We start from the raw sequence: 22,690 nt of genomic DNA, 5'->3' as shown, positions 1-22,690 counted from the left end.
ATCTATCATCTTGTCCCATCTTCTACCTCTATAGTAAATAATCATTTCTAAAATATGACAAGCACTTACCATGACCATTGCTGAGAGCTCTATATCTGATCCAACTCTTCTAACAAACCTGTTGTTGCCTTTTTGGGGGTTTATTTCCCAATATTTTATTGTAAAAAAACTACTTAAAAGTTGAAAGACTTGTATAGTGAATACCCATATACTTACCACATAGGTTCTACAATTAACATTTTACTAACTTGCTCTATCATATTACTATCTATTCACTCCTCTATCCGTTCAGCAATTCATTTTTTGGATGATTTCAAAGTAAGCTGTTGTTCCTTTTTTTTAAAAATTTTTAAATTTTTTATTTTTATTTTTTTAAACATCTTTATTGGAGTATAATTGCTTTACAACGGTGTGTTAGTTTCTGCTTTACAACAAAGTGAATCAGTTATACATATACATATATCCCCGTATCTCCTCCCTCTTGCGTCTCCCTCCCACCCTCCCTATCCCACCCCTCTAGGGGGTCACAAAGCACCGAGCTGATCTCCCTGTGCTATGTGGCTGCTTTCCACCAGCTCTGTATTTTACATTTGGTAGTGTATATATGTCCATGCCACTCTCTCACTTCGTCCCAGCTTGCCCTTCCCCCTCCCCGTGTCCTCAAGTCCATTCTCTATGTCTGCGTCTTTATTCCTGTCCCTCCCCTAGGTTCTTCAGAACCTTTTTTTTACATTCCATATATATGTGTATATGTGTTAGCATACAGTGTTTGCTTTTCCCTTTCTGACTTACTTCACTCTGTATGACAGACTCTAGGTCCATCCACCTCACTACAAATAACTCAATTTCATTTCTTTTTATGGCTGAGTAATATTCCAATGTATATATGTGCCACATCTTCTTTATCCATTCATCTGTCGACGGACACTTAGGTTGCCTCCATGTCCTGGCTATTGTAAATAGAGCTGCAATGAACATTGCGGTACATGACTCTTTTTTTTTTTTTTTTAAATTAATTAATTAATTTATTTATTTTTGGCTGTGTTGGGTCTTTGTTTCTGTGCGAGGGCTTTCTCTAGTTGCGGCAAGTGGGGGCCACTCTTCATTGCGGTGCGCGGGCCTCTCGCTGTCGCGGCCTCTCTTGTTGCAGAGCACAGGCTCCAGATGCGCAGGCTCAGTAGTTGTGGCTCACGGGCCTGGTTGCTCCGCGGCATGTGGGATCTTCCCAGACCAGAGCTCAAACCCGTGTCCCCTGCATTGGCAGGCATATTCTCAACCACTGCGCCCCCAGGGAAGCCCCATGACTCTTTGAATTATGGTTTTCTCAGGGTATATGCCCAGTAGTAGGAATGCTGGGTCGTGTGGTAGTTCTATTTTTAGTTTTTTAAGGAAGCTCCATACTGTTCTCCATCAGTTTACATACCCACCAAAAGTGCAAGAGGGTTCCCTTTTCTCCAAATCGTCTCCAGCATTTATTGTTTGTAGATTTTTTGATGATGGCTATTCTGACCGGTGTGAGGTGGTACCTCATAGTAGTTTTGATTTGCATTTCTCTAATGATTAGTGATGTTGAGCATCTTTTCATGTATTTGTTGGTAATGTGTATGTCTTCTTTGGTCTTCTGCCCATTTTTGGATTGGGTTGTTTGTTTTTTTGATATTGAGCTGCATGAGCTGCTTGTAAATTTTAGAGATTAATCCTTTGTCAGTTACTTCATTTGCAAATACTTTCTCCCATTCTGAGGGTTGTCTTTTCAACTTGTTTATGGTTTCCTTTGCTGTGCAAAAGCTTTGAAGTTTCATTAAGTCCCATTTGTTTATTTTTGTTTTTATTTCCATTTCTTCAGGAGGTGGGTCAGAAAAGCTCTTGCTGTGATTTATGTCATAGAGTATTCTGCCTGTGTTTTCCTCTAAGAGTTTTACAGTGTCTGGCCTTACGTTTAGGTCTTTATTCCATTTTGAGTTTACTTTTGTGTATGGTGTTAGGGAGTGTTCTAATTTCATTCTTTTTACATGTAGCTGTCCAGTTTTCCCAGCACCACTTACTGAAGAGGCTTACAATGGAGCACCGTATACTCCATTGTATATTCTTGCCTCCTTTATCAAAAATAAGATGACCATAGGTGCATGGGTTTATCTCTGGGCTTTCTATTCTGGGCTTTCTATTCTGTTCCATTGATCTATATTTCTCTTTTTGTGCCAGTACCATACTGTCTTGATTACTGTAGCTTTGTAATATAGTCTGAAGTCAGGGAGCCTGATTCCTCCAGCTCTGTTTTTCTTTCTCAGGATTGCTTTGGCTATTCAGGGTCTTTTGTGTTTCTATACAAACTGTGAAATTTTTTGTTCTAGTTCTGTGAAAAATGCCATTGGTAGTTTGATGGGGAATGCATTGAATCTGTAGATTGCTTTGGGTAGTATAGTCCTTTTCATAGTGTTGATTCTTCCAATCCAAGAATATGATATATCTCTCCATCTGTTTGTATCATCTTTAATTTCTTTCATCAGTGTCTTATAGTTTTCTGCATACAGGTCTTTTCTCTCAGGTAGGTTTATTCCTAGGTATTTTATTCTTCTTGTTGCAGTGGTAAATGGGAGTGTTTCCATAATTTCTCTTTCAGACTTTTCATCATAGTGTATAGGAATGCAAGAAATTTCTGTGCATTAATTTTGTGTCCTGCTACTTTACCAGATTCATTGATTAGCTCTAGTAGTTTTCTGGTAGCATCTTTAGGGTTCTCTGTGTATACTATCTTGTTATCTGCAAACAGTGACAGCTTTACTTCTTCTTTTCCAATTTGGATTCCTTTTATTTCCTTTTCTTCTCTGATTGCTGTGGTTAAAACTTCCAAAACTATGTTGAATAATAGTGGTGACAGTGGGCAACCTTGTCTTGTTCCTGATCTTAGAGGAAAAGGTTTCAGTTTTTCAATATTGAGAACGATGTTGGCTGTGGGTTTGTTATATATGGCCTTTATTATGTTGAGGTAAGTTCCCTCTGTGCCTACTTTCTGGAGGGTTTTTATCATAAATGGGGTTGAATTATGTCAAAAGCTTTTTCTGCATCTATTGAGATGATCATATGGTTTTTCTCCTTCAATTTGTTAATATGTTTTATCACATTGATTGATTTGCATATATTGAAGAAACCTTGCGTTCCTGGGATAAATCCCACTTGATCATGGTGTATGATCTTTTTAGTGTGCTGTTGGATTCTGTTTGTATTTTGCTAGTATTCTGCTAATATTTTGTTGAGGATTTTTGCGTCTGTGTTCATCAGTGATATTGGCCTGTAGTTTTCTTTCTTTGTGAGATATTTGTCTGGTTTTGGTATCAGGGTGATGGTGGCCTTGTAGAATGAGTTTTGGAGTGTTCCTCCCTCTGCTATATTTTGGAGGAGTTTGAGAAGGATATGTATCAGTTCTTCTCTAAATGTTGATAGATTTCACCTGTGAAGCCATCCAGTCCTGGGCTGTTGTTTGTTGGAATATGTTTAATCACAGTTTCAATTTCAGTGCTTGTGATTGGTCTATTTTATTTCCTATTTCTTCCTGGTTCAGTCTCAGAAGGTTGTGCTTTTCTAAGAATTTGTCCATTTTTTCCAGGTTTGTTCATTTTAATGGCATATGGTTGCTTGTAGTAATCTCTCATGATCCTTTGTACTTCTGCAGTGTCAGTTGTTACTTCTCCTTTTTCATTTCTAATTCTGTTTATTTGAGTCTTCTCCCTTTTTTTCTTGATGAGTCTGGCTAATGGTTTAATAATTTTGTTTATCTTCTCAAAGAACCAGCTTTTAGTTTTATTGAGCTCTGCTGTTGTTTCCTTCATTTCTTTTTCATTTATTTCTGATCTGATCTTTATGATTTCTTTCCTTCTGCTAACTTTGGGGTTTTTTTTTTTCTTCTTTCTCTGATTGCTTTAGGTGTAAGGTTAGGTTGTTTATTTGAGATTTTTCTTGCTTCTTGAGGTAAGATTTTATTGCTATAAACTTCCCTCTTACAACTGCTTTTGCTGCATCCATAGGTTTTGGGTCATTGTGTTTTCATTGTGATTTGTTTCTAGGTACTTTCTGATTTCCTCTTTGATTTCTTCAGTGATCTCTTCGTTATTTAGTAGTGTACTGTTTAGCCTCCATGTGTTTGTATTTTTTACAGATTATTTTCTGTAATTGATATCTAGTCTCGTAGCGTTGTGGTCAGAAAAAAAAACTTGATATGATTTCAATTTAAGAAAATTTACCGTGGCTTGATTTGTGACCCAAGGTATGATCTATCCTGGAGAATGTTCCATGAGCACTTGAGAAGAAAGTGTATTCTAGGGCTTCCCTGGTGGTGCAGTGGTTGATAGTCCGCCTGCCAATTCAGGGGACACGGGTTCGTGCCCTGGTCTGGGAAGATCCCACATGCCGCGGAGCGGCTACTCCCGTGAGCGATGGCCACTGAGCCTGCGCGTCCGGAGCCTGTGCTTCACAACGGGAGAGGACACAACAGTGAGAGGCCCGTGTACCGCAAAAAAAAAAGTGTATTCTGTTGTTTTTGGATTGAATATCCTATAAATATCAATTAAATTCATCTTGTTTTATGTATCATTTAAAGCTTGTGTTTCCTTATTTATTTTTATTTTGGATCATCTATTCATTGGTGAAAGTGGGGTGTTAAAAGTCCCCTACGATTGTGTTACTGTCGATTTCCCCTTTTATAGCTGTTAGCATTTGCCTTATGAATTGAGGTGCTCCTATGTTGGCTGAATAAATGTTTACAGTTGTTATATCTTCTTCTTGGATTGATCCCTTGATCACTATGTAGTGTCCTTCTTTGTCTCTTGTAATAGTCTTTATTTTATTTTTTATTTATTTATTTTTTTTGCGGTATGCGGGCCTCTCACTGTTGTGGCCTCTCCCGTTGCAGAGCACAGGCTCTGGGCGCGCAGGCTCCGCGGCCGTGGCTCATGGGCCCAGCCACTCCGTGGCATGTGGGATCTTCCTGGACTGGGGCACGAACCCGTGTCCCCTGCATCGGCAGGCGGACTCTCAACCACTGTGCCACCAGGGAAGCCCTGTAATAGTCTTTATTTTAAAGTGTATTTTGTGTGATATGAGAATTGCTACTGCAGCTTTCTTTTGATTTCCATTTGCATAGAATATATTTTTCCATCCCCACACTTTCAGTCTGTATGTGTCCTTAGGTCTGAAGTGGGTCTCTTGTAGACAGCATATAGATGGGTCTTGTTTTTGTATCCATTCAGCCAGTATATATCATTTGGTTGGAGCATTTAATCCATTTACATTTAAGGTAATTATCAATATGTATGTTCCTGTTACCATTTTCTTAATTGTTTTGGGTTTGTTATTGTAGGTCTTTTTCTTCTCCTGTGTTTCCTGCCTAGAGAAGTTCCTTTAGCATTTGTTGTAAAGCTCGTTTGGTGGTGCTGAATTCTCTTAGCTTTTGCTTGTCTGTAAAGGTTTTAATTTCTCCATCGAATCTGAAGGAGACCCTTGCTGGGTAGAGTAAACTTGATTGTAGATATTTCCCTTTCATCACTTTAAATATGTCCTGCCACTCCCTTCTGGCTTGCAGAGTTTCTGCTGAAAGATCATTTGTTAACCTTATGGGGATTCGCTTGTATGGTATTTGTTGCTTTTCCCTGGCTGCTTTTAATATTTTTTCTTTGTTTTTAATTTTTGATAGTTTGATTAATATGTGTCTTGGCATGTTTTTCCTTGGATTTATCCTGTATGGGACTCTCTGCGCTTCCTGGACTTGATTGACTATTTCCTTTCCCATATTAGGGAAGTGTTCAACTATAATCTCTTCAAATAATTTCTCAGTCCCTTTCTTTTTCTCTTCTTCTGGGACGCCTATAATTTGAATGTTGGTATTTTCAATGTTGTCCCAGAGGTCTCTGAGTCTGTCCTCAATTCTTTTCATTCTTTTACTTTATTCTGCTCTGCGGTAGTTTTTTCCACTATTTTATCTTCCAGGTCACTTATCCGTTCTTCTGCCTCAGTTATTCCACTCCTGATTCCATCTAGAGAATTTTTAATTTCATTTATTGTGTTGCTCATCATTGTTTGCTCTTTAGTTCTTCTAGGTCCTTGTTAAATGTTTCTTGTATTTTCTCCATTCTATTTCTGAGATTTTGGATCATTTTTACTATCATTACTCTGAATTCTGTTTCAGATGGACTGCCTATTTCCTCTTCATTTGTTTGGTTGGGTGGGTTTTTACATTGCTCCTTCGTCTGATGTGTGTTTCTCTTTTAATTTTGCTTAATTTATTGTGTTTGGGGTCTCCTTTTCAAAGGCTGCAGGTTCGTAGTTCCCGTTTTTTTTGGTGTCTGCCTCCAGTGGCTAAGGTTGGTTCCGTGGGTTGTGTAGGCTTCCTGCTATAGGGGACTGGTGCCTGTGTTCTGGTGGATGAGGCTGGATCTTGTCTTTCTGGTGGGCAGGACCATGTCCGGTGGTGTGTTTTGGGGTGTCTGTGACCTTATTATGATTTTAGGCAGCCTCTCTACTAATGGGTGGGGTTGTGTACCTGTCTTGCTAGTTGTTTGGCATAGGGTGTCCAGCACTGTAGTTTACTGGTTGTTGAGTGGAGCTTGGTCTTGGCTTTGAGATGGAGATCTCTGGGAGAGCTTTCGCTGTTTGATATTATGTGGGGCCAGGAGGTCTCTGGTGGACCAATGTCTTGAACTCATCTCTCCCACCTCAGAGACACAGGCCTGACACCCGGCCAGAGCACCAAAACCCTGTCAGCTACACGGCTCAGAAGAAAAGGAGAATAAAAGAAAGAAAGAATGCAAATAAATAAAATAAAATAATTAAAATAGAAAATTTAAATTATTAGAAATAAAAAAATTAAAAAGTAATAAAAAAAAGAAAGAAAAAAGAGAGCAACCAAACCAAAAAACAAATCCACCAATGATAACAAGTGCTAAAAGCTATACTAAAAACACAAAAAGCAAAAAACAAAAAAAATGGATAGACAGAACCCTAGGGCAAATGGTAAAAGCAAAGCTATATAGAGAAAATCACACAAGGAAGCATACACATGCACACTCACAAAAAGAGAAAAAGAAAAAATATATATATGTCTATATATGAAAAAAAAGGAAGAGAGCAACCAAATCAATAAAGAAATCTACCAATGATAATAAGCTCTAAATACTAAACTAAGATAAACATAAAACCAGAAACCAGTCAGGCGCATACAGCAAACCCCAAGTCTACAGTTGCTCCCAAAGTCTACCACCTCAATTTTGGGATGTTTCCTTATCTATTCAGGCATTCCACAGATGCAGGGTACATCTAGTTGATTGTGGAGATTTAATCCTCTGCTCCTGAGGCTGCTGGGGGAAATTTCCCTTTCTCTTCTTTGTTCGCACAGCTCCTGGGGTTCAGCTTTGGATTTGGCCCCGCCTCTGTGTGTAGGTTGCCTGAGAGCATCTGTTCTTCACTCAGACAGGACAGGGTTAAAGGAGCCGCTGATTCGGGGCCTCTGGTTCACTCAGGCCAGGGGGAAGGAGGGGTACGGATGCTGGGTGAGCCTCCAGCTGTAGAGGCTGGCATGACATTGCATCAGCCTGAGGTGTGCCTTGTGTTCTCCCGGGGAAGTTGTCCCTGGATCACGGGACCCTGGCAGTGGTGAGCAGCACAGGCTCCCGGGAGGGGAGGTGTGGACAGTGACCTGTGCTCGCACACAGGGTTCTTGGTGGCTGCAGCAGCAGCCTTAGCGTCCCATGCCTGTCTCTGGTGTCTGTGCTGATAGACGTGGCTCGCGCCCATCTCTGGAGCTCATTTAGGTGGTGCTCTGAATCCCCTCTCCTCGTGCACCCGAAAACAATGGTCTCTTGCCTGTTAGGCAGGTCCAGACTTTTTCCCGGACTACCTCCCGGCTAGCTGTGGCTCACTAGCCCCCTTCAGGCTGTGTTCACGCAGCCAACCCCAGTCCTCTCCCTGGGATCTGACCTCCGAAGCCCGAGCCTCAGCTCCCAGCCCCTGCCAGCTCCGGCAGGTGAGCAGACAAGCCTCTCAGGCTGGTGAGGGCTGGTCGGCACCGATCCTCTGTGTGGGACTCTCTCCGCTTTGCGCTCTGCACCCCTGTTGCTGCACTGTCCTCTATGGCTCCAAAGCTTCCTCCTCCTCCCCCTCCCACCCCTGTCTCCACCAGTGAAGGGGCTTCCTAGTGTGTGGAAACTTCTCCTCCTTTACAGCTCCTTCTCTGAGGTTCAGGTCCCATCCCTATTCTTTTGTCTCTGTTTATTCTTTTTTGTTTTGCCCTACCCAGGTATGTGGGGAGTTTCTTGCCTTTTGGGAAGTCTGAGGTCTTCTGCCAGCTTTCAGTAGGTGTTCTGTAGGAGCTCTTCCTCATTTTTGATGTATTTGTGGGGAGGAAGGTGATCTCCATGTCTTACTCCTCTGCCATCTTGAAGGTCTCTCTTAAGCTGTTGTTTCTAATTCTCGTTTTTATCACTGGGAAACTGAGACCAAGACAGGTGACATGACTTGCCTAACGTCATTCCTGAGGAGGTAGTGGATTTAATGCTGTTGCTCTGACTCCCCCAAACCATTTTCTTAACCGCCAAGCAGCATTGTGTCTCCTGGAAGGGGAGAAAGAAAGACTCACTCAGGGTCACTTAGTGGCAGGGCAATGACCAGCACCCAGGTCATCTGATTCTCAAGCTCCTGAAATTTCCATTGCATTGAGCCATGATAGTCTACTTTCCACGTAGAAGCAGTGTTTCTTCTGCTTCACAAATATAGGTACTTTACAACCTACCAAATCTCTGGAAAACCTGAGTTTTGACACAGATGATTTTGCAAAACACTCTTCCTTCTCAACATTTTAAAATAGTTTGCGGAAATGATAGGCTGGGAAATTATCGTTCTAGATAACTTTTTACAGTGTTCAGAGAACTTTCACATGTGTTATCTTATTTGAACTTCATGAGTTATAGCAGATATGCAAGACAGGTGGCCTGGATATCTTAAACATGTTGAACAGCTGGAGACCTTGCGCTTATGGAAGCAAAATGAGGAACTCAGTGTCACACACTGCTATGAACAAAGTTGGGCTTTCGTAAAAAAAAATTATTCTCTTTCAGGTGGCAGTAGACATTCTGTAAGTTTTGATGAGCTACATAAATATCTAATTAATAAAACTGAACTGGAAAAGTTGATCTGGATCCTTTATGGTATAACTTAAAGGTCTGGGCTCTGGTGTGGCCTTGGATAACATCTTCTTTCTATGCCTCAGTTTCCTTGTCTGTGAAATGGTATAATTGTAGTACTCCTTTGTAGCATGATGTGAAGATGAAATGAGGCAATGCATGTGAAGAATTTGATACTTAGTATGTGTTAAACAAATATCAGTTATAGAAACATGTCATTACTCCTCTCCTCCTTCTTCCCCAGGAGTCTTCTCTTCTGTGTTAAGTGGGCCCCTTTAAAATCTATGGTTTGGTTTTATATTTTCCAAGAGGTTTTTTGGGGAACTATTGGTAGGAAACTGTGGGCAGCAGCCTTTTGGGAGGTAACATCTTATTAGTCCAGTAAAGATGCAGCTTCTGCCCAAGAATTTACATCTAAGCTCTAAATAGCACACGTCCTTTGAGGTTGCACTGGCGTCCTTAATTGTATATGATAATCAGCACATGATATCTGAAGTAGAGAGTTCTGTATACACTGTTTTCTACTCCAGGAGGTTCAGGAGAAATAGAGAAGAGTGAGGACAGAAGAGGTATATATGCTGGCGGAGACTTTTCTTTTGGCATGCATAGCAAATACTGTAATCCTGGTCTCTCAGCTGATGAGGCATTTAAACAGATACAGGAAAACAATTAAAGAGGATTTCAGAAGGGCGTGCTCACCTGGTGGATTGCAGTCCAACCTTGATGTGTTTTCCAAACTGCTGTCCATGAATCATCTGCACCAGAAGCACTGAGACATTTGTTAAAATGCAGATTCCTGGACCTGGTGATTCAGATATTCTTTGAGTGAGGCACCTGAATCTGCGGTTTTGCAAGTGATTTTTAGGTATTCGAATGTTTGAGAACCACTACTGTCAGCAGCATAATTCTGCGAGATACAAAACACTAATTTGGAAGCTTAATTTAGATGGAATGCAGATTTTGGCTTGACCTGCTCCCAGTTCCAGGCCTCTGAAATCGGTGGTGACAAAACCCTTTGGGTATTTTCAGGTTCAGCTTTCAGGGACCTATTCTGTAGAGAAGCAGAAGAATTTCTGTAACCACATCCCAAAGTGGGGGAGATCAGCCCCCAGGTGCCTAGCTGCCTTTGTGGAGAAGTAGAGTATGAAACATATAGACTCCAATGACTGAGGCACTGCCAAACTGGAGACCACCTTGATACAATAGCTGGCTAACATTATATTGTGAACTTTCTGGGCACCTGCTTTGTAAGTATTCATTTTCATTTATTTTTTGCAGTAACCTTGTAATATTGGTATTATGCCTACCCCTGTTATACAGATGAGGCCACTGAGGCTAAGAAAAGTAAGTAATTTGTCCAAGGGCATACTGGTAATTGATGCCTTGAATCAGGGGCTGGCAACCTATCTGACTGGCTGCCTGTTTTTGGGCTGCGAGCTCAGAATGGTTTTTACATTTTGTAATTGTTGAAAAAAATCTAAAGAAGTATACTATTTTGTGACAAGTGAAAATTATATGAGATTCAAATTCAGTGTCCACAAATAAATTTTATTGGAAAACAGTCATGCTTATTCATTTATGTATTGTCTATGGCTGTTTTCATACTATAACACCAGAGTTGAGTAGCTGTGATAATGATCTGATGCTTGAAAAAGCCTAAAACATTTGCTAAATGGCCCTTTACAGAAAACAAAAAACAAAAAAACAACTGCCAATCTCTGCTTTAAACCACTATGCTAGCATTTCCCAAACTTCAGTCATTTGAGTATTACCCTTGTGATTCTTGCCACCTTCTCATGCAAGTATCTGGAGCATTATCTACATAGCACTTTTCTTTAGATCAATTAGTTTTCCTTAAATAAATTTATTTTACAGAGAGAGAAAATTATAAGTGGAAACCAGTACCAACTGCAAGAAATGGAAGGTAACTGTAAAAAACAAATGCAAAAACCACAATGTATCAGATTTCAGCTAAATAGTTGGAGCAGATACTATCAACTGTTCCTCCCATTTTCCCCACAGATCCCCTTACCATTTCTGTGTATACCATCCTGACTTCCAATGATGAACCAACATAATTTTTGGAGGGCTGCCCTCAGTCTGCTGAAATCAACCTTTCTCACAAGCAGAATGAACTGGAGATGCCTGGGAATCCATGTCCCCCTGTGGACAGCTCTTAAGCAATACATAATGGCTGTGGGAGTATCAGTACCCCAGTTCCCTCCCTATTTGTCCAGGATAATTCTGAGGCATACGTTTTACACTGTTTCCCAGAAGTTCCCTGTGGGATTAAGCTTCAGTGTCTTATAAGCTGCCTTTCATCCTCTTCCCTGTATCATTACTTCCCTGCCAGTGTACCTGCACCTGCCAAATCAACTATGTGCATCTATTTAATCCTCACCTCAAGATCTGCTTCTTAGGGGGACCCCAGTAAGACAGTAGTGTTTCTAACAAAAGACTGTGAGCCTTCGACCTGTTTTTTATTATAAAAGAGAGATTACCAAATATCAGGAAGGACTCGAAGATAAGCTAACACGTATATGAATCCTTTTCTTCAGTGTAAACAACAGTGATTAAAAAAGAAAATGAATAAACACATTTTTTTACCATACGATCCAATGGTACTTCTATCCACCTATTGCCTAATATCGTGTGCTTTCTCCAGGAGACATGAGAAAACATGGGGAGATCTATGTTTTACCTTAAGGAGTCATCCCAAGAACAGCAGCATCAGCAATACCTGGGCATTTGTTAGAAATGCAAATTTTTCATTCTAAACTTACTGAATCAGAAACTTGGGGGTAGGACTCAGCCATTGTGTTTTAACAAGCCTCCAGGTGATTCTCATGCATGCTTAAACTTGAGAACCACTGCTCTACAGTAAACAGTCTCTTATTTAGTTCTGCTCTTGCTGCATTCTTGGATTTCATCAGAATTCAGAATCATCCAAGACTTGCTTCGTCCCCTCAAACGTGACTGACGGATGGTTTTCTGGCTTCTGTTTGAGCCTCCCACTGAGGTGGACCTTGTTACTTGCCAAGGCACACAGGTCAACAATTGGACGGCTCTGATGTCAGATGATTTACCTCATAATGCGGTTCAGACTTCTCTTGAGACTCCCACCATCTCCCCTTTGGCAACACAAAGACAAGGCTAATTGCTTCTCTAACTCTCAAGTTGAACTTTCATATCATGTCATGCCATTCATTCAAAAATACTGATCGCGTACTGTGTCTCTTTCCATGTAGAACCTGTGGCCATATTGGGAGTGGGACATTAATCAAGTGATCAGAAAAGTAAATATATAAATAAATGACTTGAATCTTCTTTTTCTCTTCAGGAAATATCCAGATCCACATTTAATTGGATCTGACTTCTTGTAACCTCACAGTCCTCATCACGTTATTTGGGGGTGGTGGGGGATCTATGCCTTAAAAAAATATGATTTCTAGAAATGCTCTAGATATACTCCATTCAGTTCTACATGAAATGGAAGTTCATATTCCTCCTTTACATTTCCTGTAATCCATTTTTTCCCCAGAGGTAGAATAGGTATGCCTCTTAAATATTCTTTCATTGGTTAAGGGCTGTTTTCAATATCAGTTTTTTAATAAAGGGACTATAGCTGAGAAATGTTTTCTTACCTAGAAAGAATATTCTTAATTATTTTGAAAAAAATTAAAAGCCATTTTGCATGCTCATTGTATATATTAGCATGGTGGTCCCTTAAGTGTAACTGAGTTGGCATCTGTTTGGATTTTCAGTTATGGAAATAAAACAGCTAGAAGGTTTTTATTTAGACTAAATCTTTCTAGATGACTTAGCACAAATGGCATTTTGACTACCAGCCCTAGAAAGAGACACTTGCAATGAAGATCCAGCTCCTGGAATACAGACTCTTTCTTTTTCATGGTTTATATGCATTTGCACTTGTGAACTACCATCACTTGCATGTCTAGATAAACAAATAATGTAAATTTTTTCAGGACTAATTTACAGAGAGAAATTCTTTTAGAGGGTATGATCAGCTGATTGAAGTAAAAAAAAAAAAATGGTGAAATAACATCCTATAAATTCCAAATATTTTCCAGGAAACAAAGTCATAGTAAATAGCTAAGAAGAGGGCTCTTTTTCTTCCATTTAGTGAGAATTTGCACAGTTGCAATTTTTCAGATGATCCAAGAGTTTTTATCACAGTGAAGGTTACTAGGAAATCATGATCACCATGGGATGCAGAAGACTATTTGGGGGAATGCTTGTGTGTTTGATCCTGGTGAGATTGGCTGTTTTGGTACATATGGCTGGTAGTGAGTTAGGGTAATGAGGTGATGAGGCCAACAAGCATTTGACAGCTAACTCTTAGCGAATATCTGGCTTTAGTTAATTGCACATTACATTGCTCTTCTTTTAGTCCCACCTGTTCCGAAATGTCTGTGATCATGCTCAGGAGATAGAGCCTGTTTGGGACAGTATATGTGAATTGATCGTACATTTTTTTAATTTGGAAAATCATTCAAAACACTTGGTCTTTTGCTGGGGATTTGAGCAGAACTAACACAGGCTATCACGGTCCTACAGTTTTAGCATTGGAAGAAACCTTATCAGTCACCAGAATCACATTTCTTGTTTAGACATCCTTAGATAATTACCCACAAGCTGCCTAAATGCCTCTAATGACAAGCAACTCACCTTTTCAAAATTTCCTTTAACTTCCGAGAAGTTCTGATTCCTTGAAATTTCTCCCTTTGTTCACCCTGTCCAGTACTCTGTGGCCTAGTTGATTCTACAGTTGGGACAGTTGAGACCTAGACTGATGAACAGACTTGCTTAAGAATAGGAACAGTGAGTTAGTAGCAGGTCAAGCTGAGTGACTCCTGGTCCAGTGTTCCTTCCATTGTGCCAAGCTCCCACCCTCAATTTGGCAATTAAGATAAATAATGTTTTACTTATTCCTGACACTTGTCCAAAACAAAGGTATTGGAATATGCCCTTTGATGTAGAAATTTAACCCATGTAGGCATACTCTATAAAGAAACGTGGTCAATCCATGCACAGTTATGCATGAATATCCGCCCATGTGGCCAAAACCAAAGGAAAAAAACCAAAGTGCAGCAAAGCAAACTGAGGTTATGACATAGCTCCAAGTTGGCAGGTGTTGGCACTATACCAAACTACATCAATATTTCACTCCAATAGGTGGGGACTATTTACAGGTGAGCCCTGTGCTCACACTTCTCGTAATAGAGATGCAACTACACACCTTCTGTTAACCATTAACAGCTGTTCCACAGCAATCTTTCAGAGTATTCTGAGTAAAAGAACAAGGGTAAAGATGGGGTGTGCTTACCTTCGGGGTTTGCCCTTTAGTTTTTTAAAATTTGTAAGCCAGGAAACTAAGGGTTGGAATCAGCATTTGGTGGCATAAAGAATTTCACCTCTTCCTCCTCCTTCTTCTCCCGTTTTGAGGAAAGATCAGTCTCAATGTATCCAACAAGGAAAAGAAGCTCCAAGGAATCTGATGGAGTTGTATGTTGCTGTAGCTTTACTTTTGTGACGGATAAAGTGTTTTGAGTAATTAGTGACCTGATGTCCTATTGCTGAGATAATACTGAGACCTTCATTTGTACCTCACATGGTAGAAGGGTTTATTTGGCTCCCTCTTCCACCCCTTTCCCAGGACTTGCTGTGCTTTTTTTTCTGATTATGATGATCTAGGAGTGTTTCTCTGAAGGAGATAAGGATACAGCATGACTATCATTAAAACACACACATACACGCACATGCACGTGTACCATATGCACACGAGGTCTAATTGAATTTCAAATTAAAACTTTTAGAAGGGATATTATATAACTTATATCTGAGCATGGGAGATGCTCTCAGTTGATTGTACTTTTAATTAACTGGGTAGTATTTTGTTAAGGAGTCAGAAATATAAGTATGCAACATAAAAGCATGGTTCCTTGCACACACCTGTCACTCTGAGCAGTCTTCCCAGTAAGTGGTGTCCCTATAATCACAGCTCAGATTAGATATCCCTGGTGAGCACGGCAGAAAATAGTGGACTATAATCGATGAATCAGTTCAGGATAAGTACTAATCACCAGCTTCTCTTTTGTTACTGTTCCTTTATCTCTAACAAAATGCATGTTCTCACTGGCTTGTTAAATGACAGTCATTTTAAATTTGCTCATTGACTTTCCATGATCAAAATATAACAATGTACATTGCTATGAATATATGATTTTCCCCATGTTGTAACATTTTCAAATGCAGTTTCAATGAATGAACTTTAGCTAGCTTTTAACTGTTTTCCTTACTTCCAGCTTTTCTTCCTTCTCATCTGTATACAAATACAATGTGGATTTTCTTGTATATAACTAAGGATTTTTTTGTTTGTTTCAAATAATGGTTGGAACCCAACTCAGATTGGCTTACAGAGGAAAAAAGAGAATTTTTTGGCTCAATGTAATTGGGAAGTTTAAGTATAAAACTGTCTTAAGACACTGCTAGACCTTAAGCCTCAAATTATCTCATCAAGACTCGGCATTCTCAGTGTTGCAACTCTGTTTTCCTTTGGATGTTAGCTTCGTTCTCAGAAAAGCTCTCCCCACAAAGTGGCACTGATGGCCACCAGCAGCTTTAAATTGAAAGTCTGTCAGTTTAGCTACAGCAGGGGAAAGACAGGCCCTTTCTAGCAAAAATCCCAGGGCTGGCTTTACAGTCTAGCTGGTGAGTTAATGAATCCTTGTGGCTAGAGAATGGACTATTCTGATTGGCCAGTCCTGGTCATGTGCTCATCAGTGGGATTGAGGCAGGGGAGGCATTCCACAAAGGAAAATCAAGGCACTGTTCTCAGAGAAAGAGGAAATAAATGGTCAGCAGAAAATTAAAGCAAATATTCACTTTCATGAGGAGTTTCCCTTGTTAACAGTGGGAGGAAGTGTGATAGGATGACAAAAGCTATGCAAGATAAAGCTTGAGTTTCAGAATTCACAACCCTGGATTGAATTCTCAGTTTGGTTAAGTGCTAGCTGTGTGACTTTGGCAAGTCAGTTAACCTCTTTGACCCTTAGTCTCTTCATCTAACAATAGACATAAAGTCTCAGAGGTTGGAGGAGAACGAAAAGGACAGTATTTGGCACTTGTTAATACTTAGTAAAGAGTAAATAAATAAGATGAACTGGTTTTTGATACTTTTAAAAATTACAATATTTATTCTGGAGTGGTTCATATACTACCTCCCAGAGGGAAAGTCACAAGCTCTCAAACCTCAGTTTCCTCATTTGCAAAACGAATTAACTACTTAGTTGACTCAAGAAATATCTATGAAGAGAATACTTTAGGCATTTTTCTAGGCACTGAGGTTATAATAGTGATCAAGATATAACTATGCCCTCTTGAAACTTATATTTTAGTAAGGGAGATAGATCACTACTAAAGAAGCAATGGCGTATGTATAAGGTGTGTACTAAGAAGAAAAAAATAGAGTGGATACAGAGGACGGAAACTTTCAGAAAATGAGGTCTGAAATTTTATTTAGATGGTCAGGGAAGTGACAGCCTTATTTCCTGTGTCCCTAAGGAAGTAAGGGAGTGATCTACATGGTAGCATTCCAGGGAGAGGAAACAAGTGAAAAGGCTCTGAGGTGAGAGCCTACTGTGATGGTCAAGGAAAGACACAAAACCAAAGAGTTCAGAGGTGGTGAGGGGGTGGGGCATGGCTAACGTTGAGTTGGAGAGGAGCTGGGACCAGATCATGATAAGGAGTTTGGATTTTATTTTAAGCATGACAGAAAGCCACTAGAATTTTATATAGGCAAGAAATGATCTGACTTCCATTTAAAAAATATTCTGGCTACCATGGGGAGAAGAGATGATAGTGGAGCTAGCAGGAGACCAGTTAGGAAAGTTAGGAGAGTAGTTAGGACACCAGTTGGGAGAGGAGATGGTGGCTTGGACCAGTGCTGGTTTTGGAGGTAATGAAAAGAAGTCAGATTGAGGAGTCATTTTCAAAGTAGAGGGAGTGAGTTTGCTGTTAGTTTGATTGTAGGGTGTGAAAAAATGTGTTTTATCTGTGCAACTGGATAAATAGTGGAGCCATTTACTGAGATGGAGAATACTAGGGGAGGAGTAGGTTTTTGTGCTGGAGTGGGAAATGAAGGGTTTAGTTTGAAATGCTTTTTAATCATACAAGTTGAGATGTCAGGTAGGTGATATGAGTGTGGGAAAGGCCTAGACTTTATAACTTTGGAAATCTCTAGTGAACAGACTGTCTTTTAAGCCATGGGAATGGACGTTAATCTGTTATTTTTTGCTCTTTCCAGAAACATAGGTTATTTATACGATCTGCATTAGGACACTAGCTAGTGAAAATAGGTAACTGTATTGTTATGATTGAAATAGTATGAGTATCTTCAGTTCTTTTTAACCGTTTTTGAGGGTGGGTAATCGTATCCCTTTGAGAATCTAGTAAACTCTTGATCATCACCTGCCTAGAAAACAAATCGATGTGCACACACATCATCTCGCTTCAGGAATGATTTTAGATAGAGGAGTACAAAGGATGGAGCCTGGCCGCTTCAGTAGTTAGGGCTTTGTGCTTAGGTACTTCAAATAAAAGATTATTCCAGATTCAAAATGTAAAAGAGGTAGAAGTAGACAGAAGTGCTTTGCTTGAGGTCAGAGTAGGGGATTGAGTCCTGTAGGCTGAGCCTTCCTCATACCTGTCACAAACCCAGAAATGCCCTTGGGAGCCCTTGTTAATCTTAGAGGCTTTAAAGAATAAACTTTGAAAAACACAGAGAAATCCATGTCCTTTCCAGCTCTGGTGGCCTGCCATTCTTTTCCTGGCCGCCAGGCATATATGTTTGGTTCACCCCGACCAAGGAATCCAAGGGCCCAGGCTGAGTTTCATGGTTTTGTTATGTAGATAAACAGATTTACAGTTTCTTCCCTGTAAAATTGTATTGGAAAACCAGCAGATGGAATTATAGAATGTCAGAGCTAGAAGTAAACCCAGAGATCATCTCTTCCAATCCCTTCTGTTTATTGAGAAGTAGAGGATGAAGTTAGAAGGAGAAAGCGTTTTGCTTAGGGTGACCCCAAAAGAAACAGACTGAGATCCACCCCTACATTCTCTGATTCACCATGTTTTAGAACAAATGTGGTGAAAAATATAGGAATTCTTCTGAAAACTGAAACTACACAGCCAGTTCAGAGAGCTGACTTGGTGGAGATCAGTGAGTGTCCATCCATTAAAGGGTGTAAGGTCTTCTGAGGGTCTATGCTAGAGGAACTTACAGTAGTTTGAAAGTTGACTCCTCTTCAATTGTGAGTTCTTAGCCTGGGGTTCATGGAGGGGCCTCAGGGAATTACGGGCTCCCCAGAAAGTGTGTATGTATGTACATGCACATCTATTTTTTTTTTTTCTAGGAAGAGGGTTCTCAGGAGTTTACTAGATTCTCAAAGAGATTTATCCATCCTCAAAAAGGGTTTTTTAAAAAAACAATCTGAAAAATCCTCATAGGAAACAAGATGGCTGACCATTTTAGGCAGTGTACTATTTTAATCATAACAATGCAGTTACCTGTTTTCACCAACTAGTGTCCTAATGCAGATCATATAAACAAGCTATGTATCTGGGAAGAGCAAAAAACAACAGATTAAACATGGAGTAAAAAGAAATACTTCTACGTTTTAATGTCTAAGAGATTAGTCAAATGTAAAGAAACTTTTTGCGGTACTCAGCTGTGCCATACCTCAGTATGCCAATAGCTTTTTGCTGTAGTGTTGTTTATTAAATACTTTTCTGACACACTACAAAAGTCCTAATAATTAGGAAGCAATGATTATTTGGCATTTTTTCCCTTCATGACTTTTATTTTCCTACATAGCTTTCTTGTCTAATCTCTTTTTTATTTCCCCATTATAGTACCCTGTGCACACTGAAATCCAACTCACCCATGCCTGTTTCCTGTAATGGACGAACTTGATGCTAATGTGAGGTATGTTACATTTCTGTATATATTGTGCTGTAAATTGCGGTCATTTGAACCCTAAGGTCTCTGAAAAGTCTGTTGTCGTAGAGTTACAAAGCTAATAGATGTGGATTTTCTTCAATATTTCATATATAATCGTGAGTGTGGTACTGTTTGATTATTAACGTTTTTTCATTTCTGCTTAAATGATAAATATAATATGGCTATAAATGATTCCAGATGCCTATACTAAAAGTCTGCATTATGGGAGATGCTCCTCCATGAAAATAGATATTCATCTCTGTAATAGGAAGAAAGAAGATGTATTTAAATGGGGGTAAAAATAGCTTAAGAATATTTTTCTGTACATCTAAACTTTAGATATACGTCTAAATAGCTTTTTGTGACAAGTGCTAGTTTGCCAGTTCTTTTATCAACCAGGTCATTAGATTATGTGACATGATGGTTGCATGGTATAGTTACATAAAGCTAAATGATTTTTGTTTTGTTTTTCTGTAATTTCCTGCAACCCTTGGAGATCAAATAATAGGATGGCTTCTAGGGATTTTTTTTTTTTCTTTAAAGACTTGCTGCATTTTATTCCGTACAACCAAATATTGTGGAGAAAATTGTATTCAATAAGGCTTAAATGTTATGAATTGGCATTTGAGGCTGAAGATATCATCGATATCAATAGCTGGAAGACATGCTCAAAAAATACATTCTCGGTGCAATCACAGGAGCAGTTTTTCTTTCATTTGAGATCTGTAGGAAAGCATATTTCAGGTATAGGTCAGGGGCACTATGCCTCTGTGTTTGATGTAGGAGAACGCTGTGACAAAATGGAGCTGTCAAATATCTTGACAGAAACTCACACAGAAACTCTAGTGTAATGTGACTGGAGCTGCAAAGATGTACTATCACCCCAATGCAGGGGTTCCTTAACGATAGAATATGTCTCATGAATAATCCCTGGCACATGGTGGGTATTTAATAAAGAGTTATTGATCAGCCAGTAATTGTGCTACATATATTTCAAATAGGGTGATGTTCTAGTACACTTAGGTATGCACAGAGACTCTATATTCAGCAGTAAAACATTTTACACTCCCAATGGAAGCATCGTGGACTTTGATATTTACGAAACACACTGACTTGGTGCAGTCTTAGGACTTTAACAGAGATTTTTAGGCTAGTACCACATACTTAATTTTCCTCTGAAAATTTGTGGCATTATTTGCACAGAGAAAGCATAGTGGAATCTAGAGAGTCTCCATTTTATTTTTATTAATTTAAAGTCCAAAGTGAGCAGTGTCAATGGTGATGTTTGTCGAATTATTTTAAGTTTCAGACATTGTATTAAACTGGATCAGTTGGTTAAAATCAGTACTTCTTTTTGGATGATTCAGATAGTATGGTCCCTAACATTTCCAGCTTTTCAACATTTATTTATAGCAGCATTGGATTCTAATAGCAGAATACAATTCAATTAAATGAACATTAGCCATTCTCCTGGGTGCTGTAGATCTGCAATGCAGGATACAAGATGATATCACCCCTCCGAATCTTGTCTCTGGACTATCCTCTCTGTTTGATTTCTAACCTGATCCCATCAACATATGCTCATCCTCACCTACTCCCCATCTCTACCCACAATATTAGTAACATGCAAGTGCCACAGACTTTCCAGCCATTTCCTTCTCAGCCCACCCTCTGGGTGTCCATAGTAAAGGACCTTTATTTACCAAATTGTGATGCATGGATCAATAGTAATGCATGGTGATTTTAGGTGGTACATGAATATCTGTTTTATTTTTTAAAAAATACTTATTTTAAGGTAACCTTATGGTGGTAATACTATTTTGCCACTGATAGTAGTGAAATAGAGTTTTCTTTTAAAATACATTTACTTAAAATTTGAAAGTAAGTTTTACTTAAAGAAAAAAATTATTAGCAGTGTTTTTTCGTTATTATTATTGGCCATTTTGGGTTTTTGTTGCTGCACGTGGGCTTTCTCTAGTTGTGACGAGTGGGGGCTACTCTTTTTTTTTTTTTTTTTTTTTTGCGGTAGGCGGGCCTCTCCCGTTGCGGAGCACAGACTCAGGACACGCAGGCTCAGCGGCCATGGCTCACGGGCCCAGCCGCTCCGCGGCATGTGGGATCTTCCCGGACCGGGGCATGAACCTGTGTCCCCTGCATCGGCAGGCGGACTCTCAACCACTGTGCCACCAGGAAAGCCCAGGGGCTACTCTTTGTTGCAGTGCGTGGGCTTCTCATTGCGTTGGCTTCTCTTGTTGCGGAGCACGGGCTCTAGGTACAGCGGGCTTCAGTAGCTGCAGCACGTAGGCTCAGTAGTGGCAGCACGTGGGTCCTAGAGCGCAGGCTCAGCAGTTGTGGTGCACAGGCTTAGTCGCTCTGTGGCATGTGGGATCTTCCCAGACCAGGGCTCGAACCCACGTCCCCTGCATTGGCAGGCGGGTTCTTAACCACTGTGCCACCAGGGAAGTCCCTATACAGCAGTGTTAATTATATTTATCACGTTGTACTTAGGCGTTTGCATCTTTTACCTGCCTTCATCCTTGTTAAGAGAGTAAATCCTAAGAGCTCTCATCGCAAGAAAAGGTATTTTTTTTTCTATTTCTTTAATTATGTATCTGTATGAGATCATGGATGTTCACTAAACTTATTGTGGCACTCATTTCACGATATATGTAAGTCAGCTCATTATGCTGTACACCTTAAACTTATACAGTGCTGTAAGTCAATTATATCTCCATAATGCTGGAAAAAAAGAAAAATAATATGTACTTTTAAAATATTCATTAATAAATGAATGTGAAAAATATCACAAGGGTACTATGCAGATGACTAGGGTCCAGAAACCCATGTTCTAGGTGTAACTAGATAGAGTAAATTTTATCATTTGAAGAATAGGAACCAGAAATTTTTTTTTGGTAAGGAAATGTCTTCACCTGGTAAAGTGCCTGTATAGAGTGAAAGCCCAAAGGGTCTGGGTCCCTGGCACAGGAGAGGAATTTTTTAACTTGCTCTGAAGACAGGAAAATGAGTGACCAGAGGAGGGAGAAGGTAGGAAAAGAGAAGATTCAGAGAAGAAGGAGAGTCTGGATCCTGCTTAGCAGAAGGTGGGATATCTAGCTGTGTGGTGGCTGTAAGACGTTGAGAGGAGTTAGGTTGCATCTTTTTGTTTGTTTGTTTAAAAATGCATGATGTGTGCTGACCTCTCCCAGCACTGAGTTCTTTAGCAAAATTTTCTACGTTGGCTAGGAAAAGAGTGTGGAATGTGTGAGGTCATTGTGAGCTATAAACTTAACATGTATTATCCTTCTAATTTTTAAAACGATCCTCTGAGGCACATCATTATTATCCCCATTTTACAATGTGTGATAACTAAGGTACAAAGAGGTTAAGTAAACTGCTCAAGGTCATAAAACCACACTGCCTCCTACTGTACTACAGATATTTTATATGAGTGTGTGTGTGTGTGTGTGTGTGTGCGCGCGCGCGCGTGCGCAAATTGGTGAGA

The 22,690-nt window shown here is 39.8% G+C and overlaps 1 protein-coding gene across 5 annotated transcripts in view; it reads left to right on the top strand.

The window, feature by feature from the left end:
- The window catches only part of HTR4 (5-hydroxytryptamine receptor 4), a 181,332-nt gene that overhangs the window by 5,689 nt on the left and 152,953 nt on the right, over window positions 1–22,690 (top strand). For 3 of the 5 annotated variants that reach the window (XM_029217424.1, XM_029217425.1, XM_029217420.1), the window contains exon 1: window positions 19,102–19,173. In XM_029217424.1, coding sequence (XP_029073257.1) covers window positions 19,148–19,173 — 26 coding nt within the window. In that variant the 5' untranslated portion in view covers window positions 19,102–19,147. Of the gene's footprint in view, window positions 1–19,100; window positions 19,174–22,690 lie in introns of those variants that run through there. The other 2 variants (XM_029217422.1, XM_029217421.1) reach the window with 1 other exon arrangement.

The sequence above is a fragment of the Monodon monoceros genome, unplaced genomic scaffold (assembly GCF_005190385.1).
Source record: "Monodon monoceros isolate NGI ecotype Baffin Bay Population unplaced genomic scaffold, NGI_Narwhal_1 Super_Scaffold_12, whole genome shotgun sequence".
Lineage (NCBI taxonomy): Eukaryota > Metazoa > Chordata > Mammalia > Artiodactyla > Monodontidae > Monodon > Monodon monoceros.
Note: the sequence above shows the minus strand (reverse complement) of the source record. Positions and strands in the feature narration are given on the sequence as shown.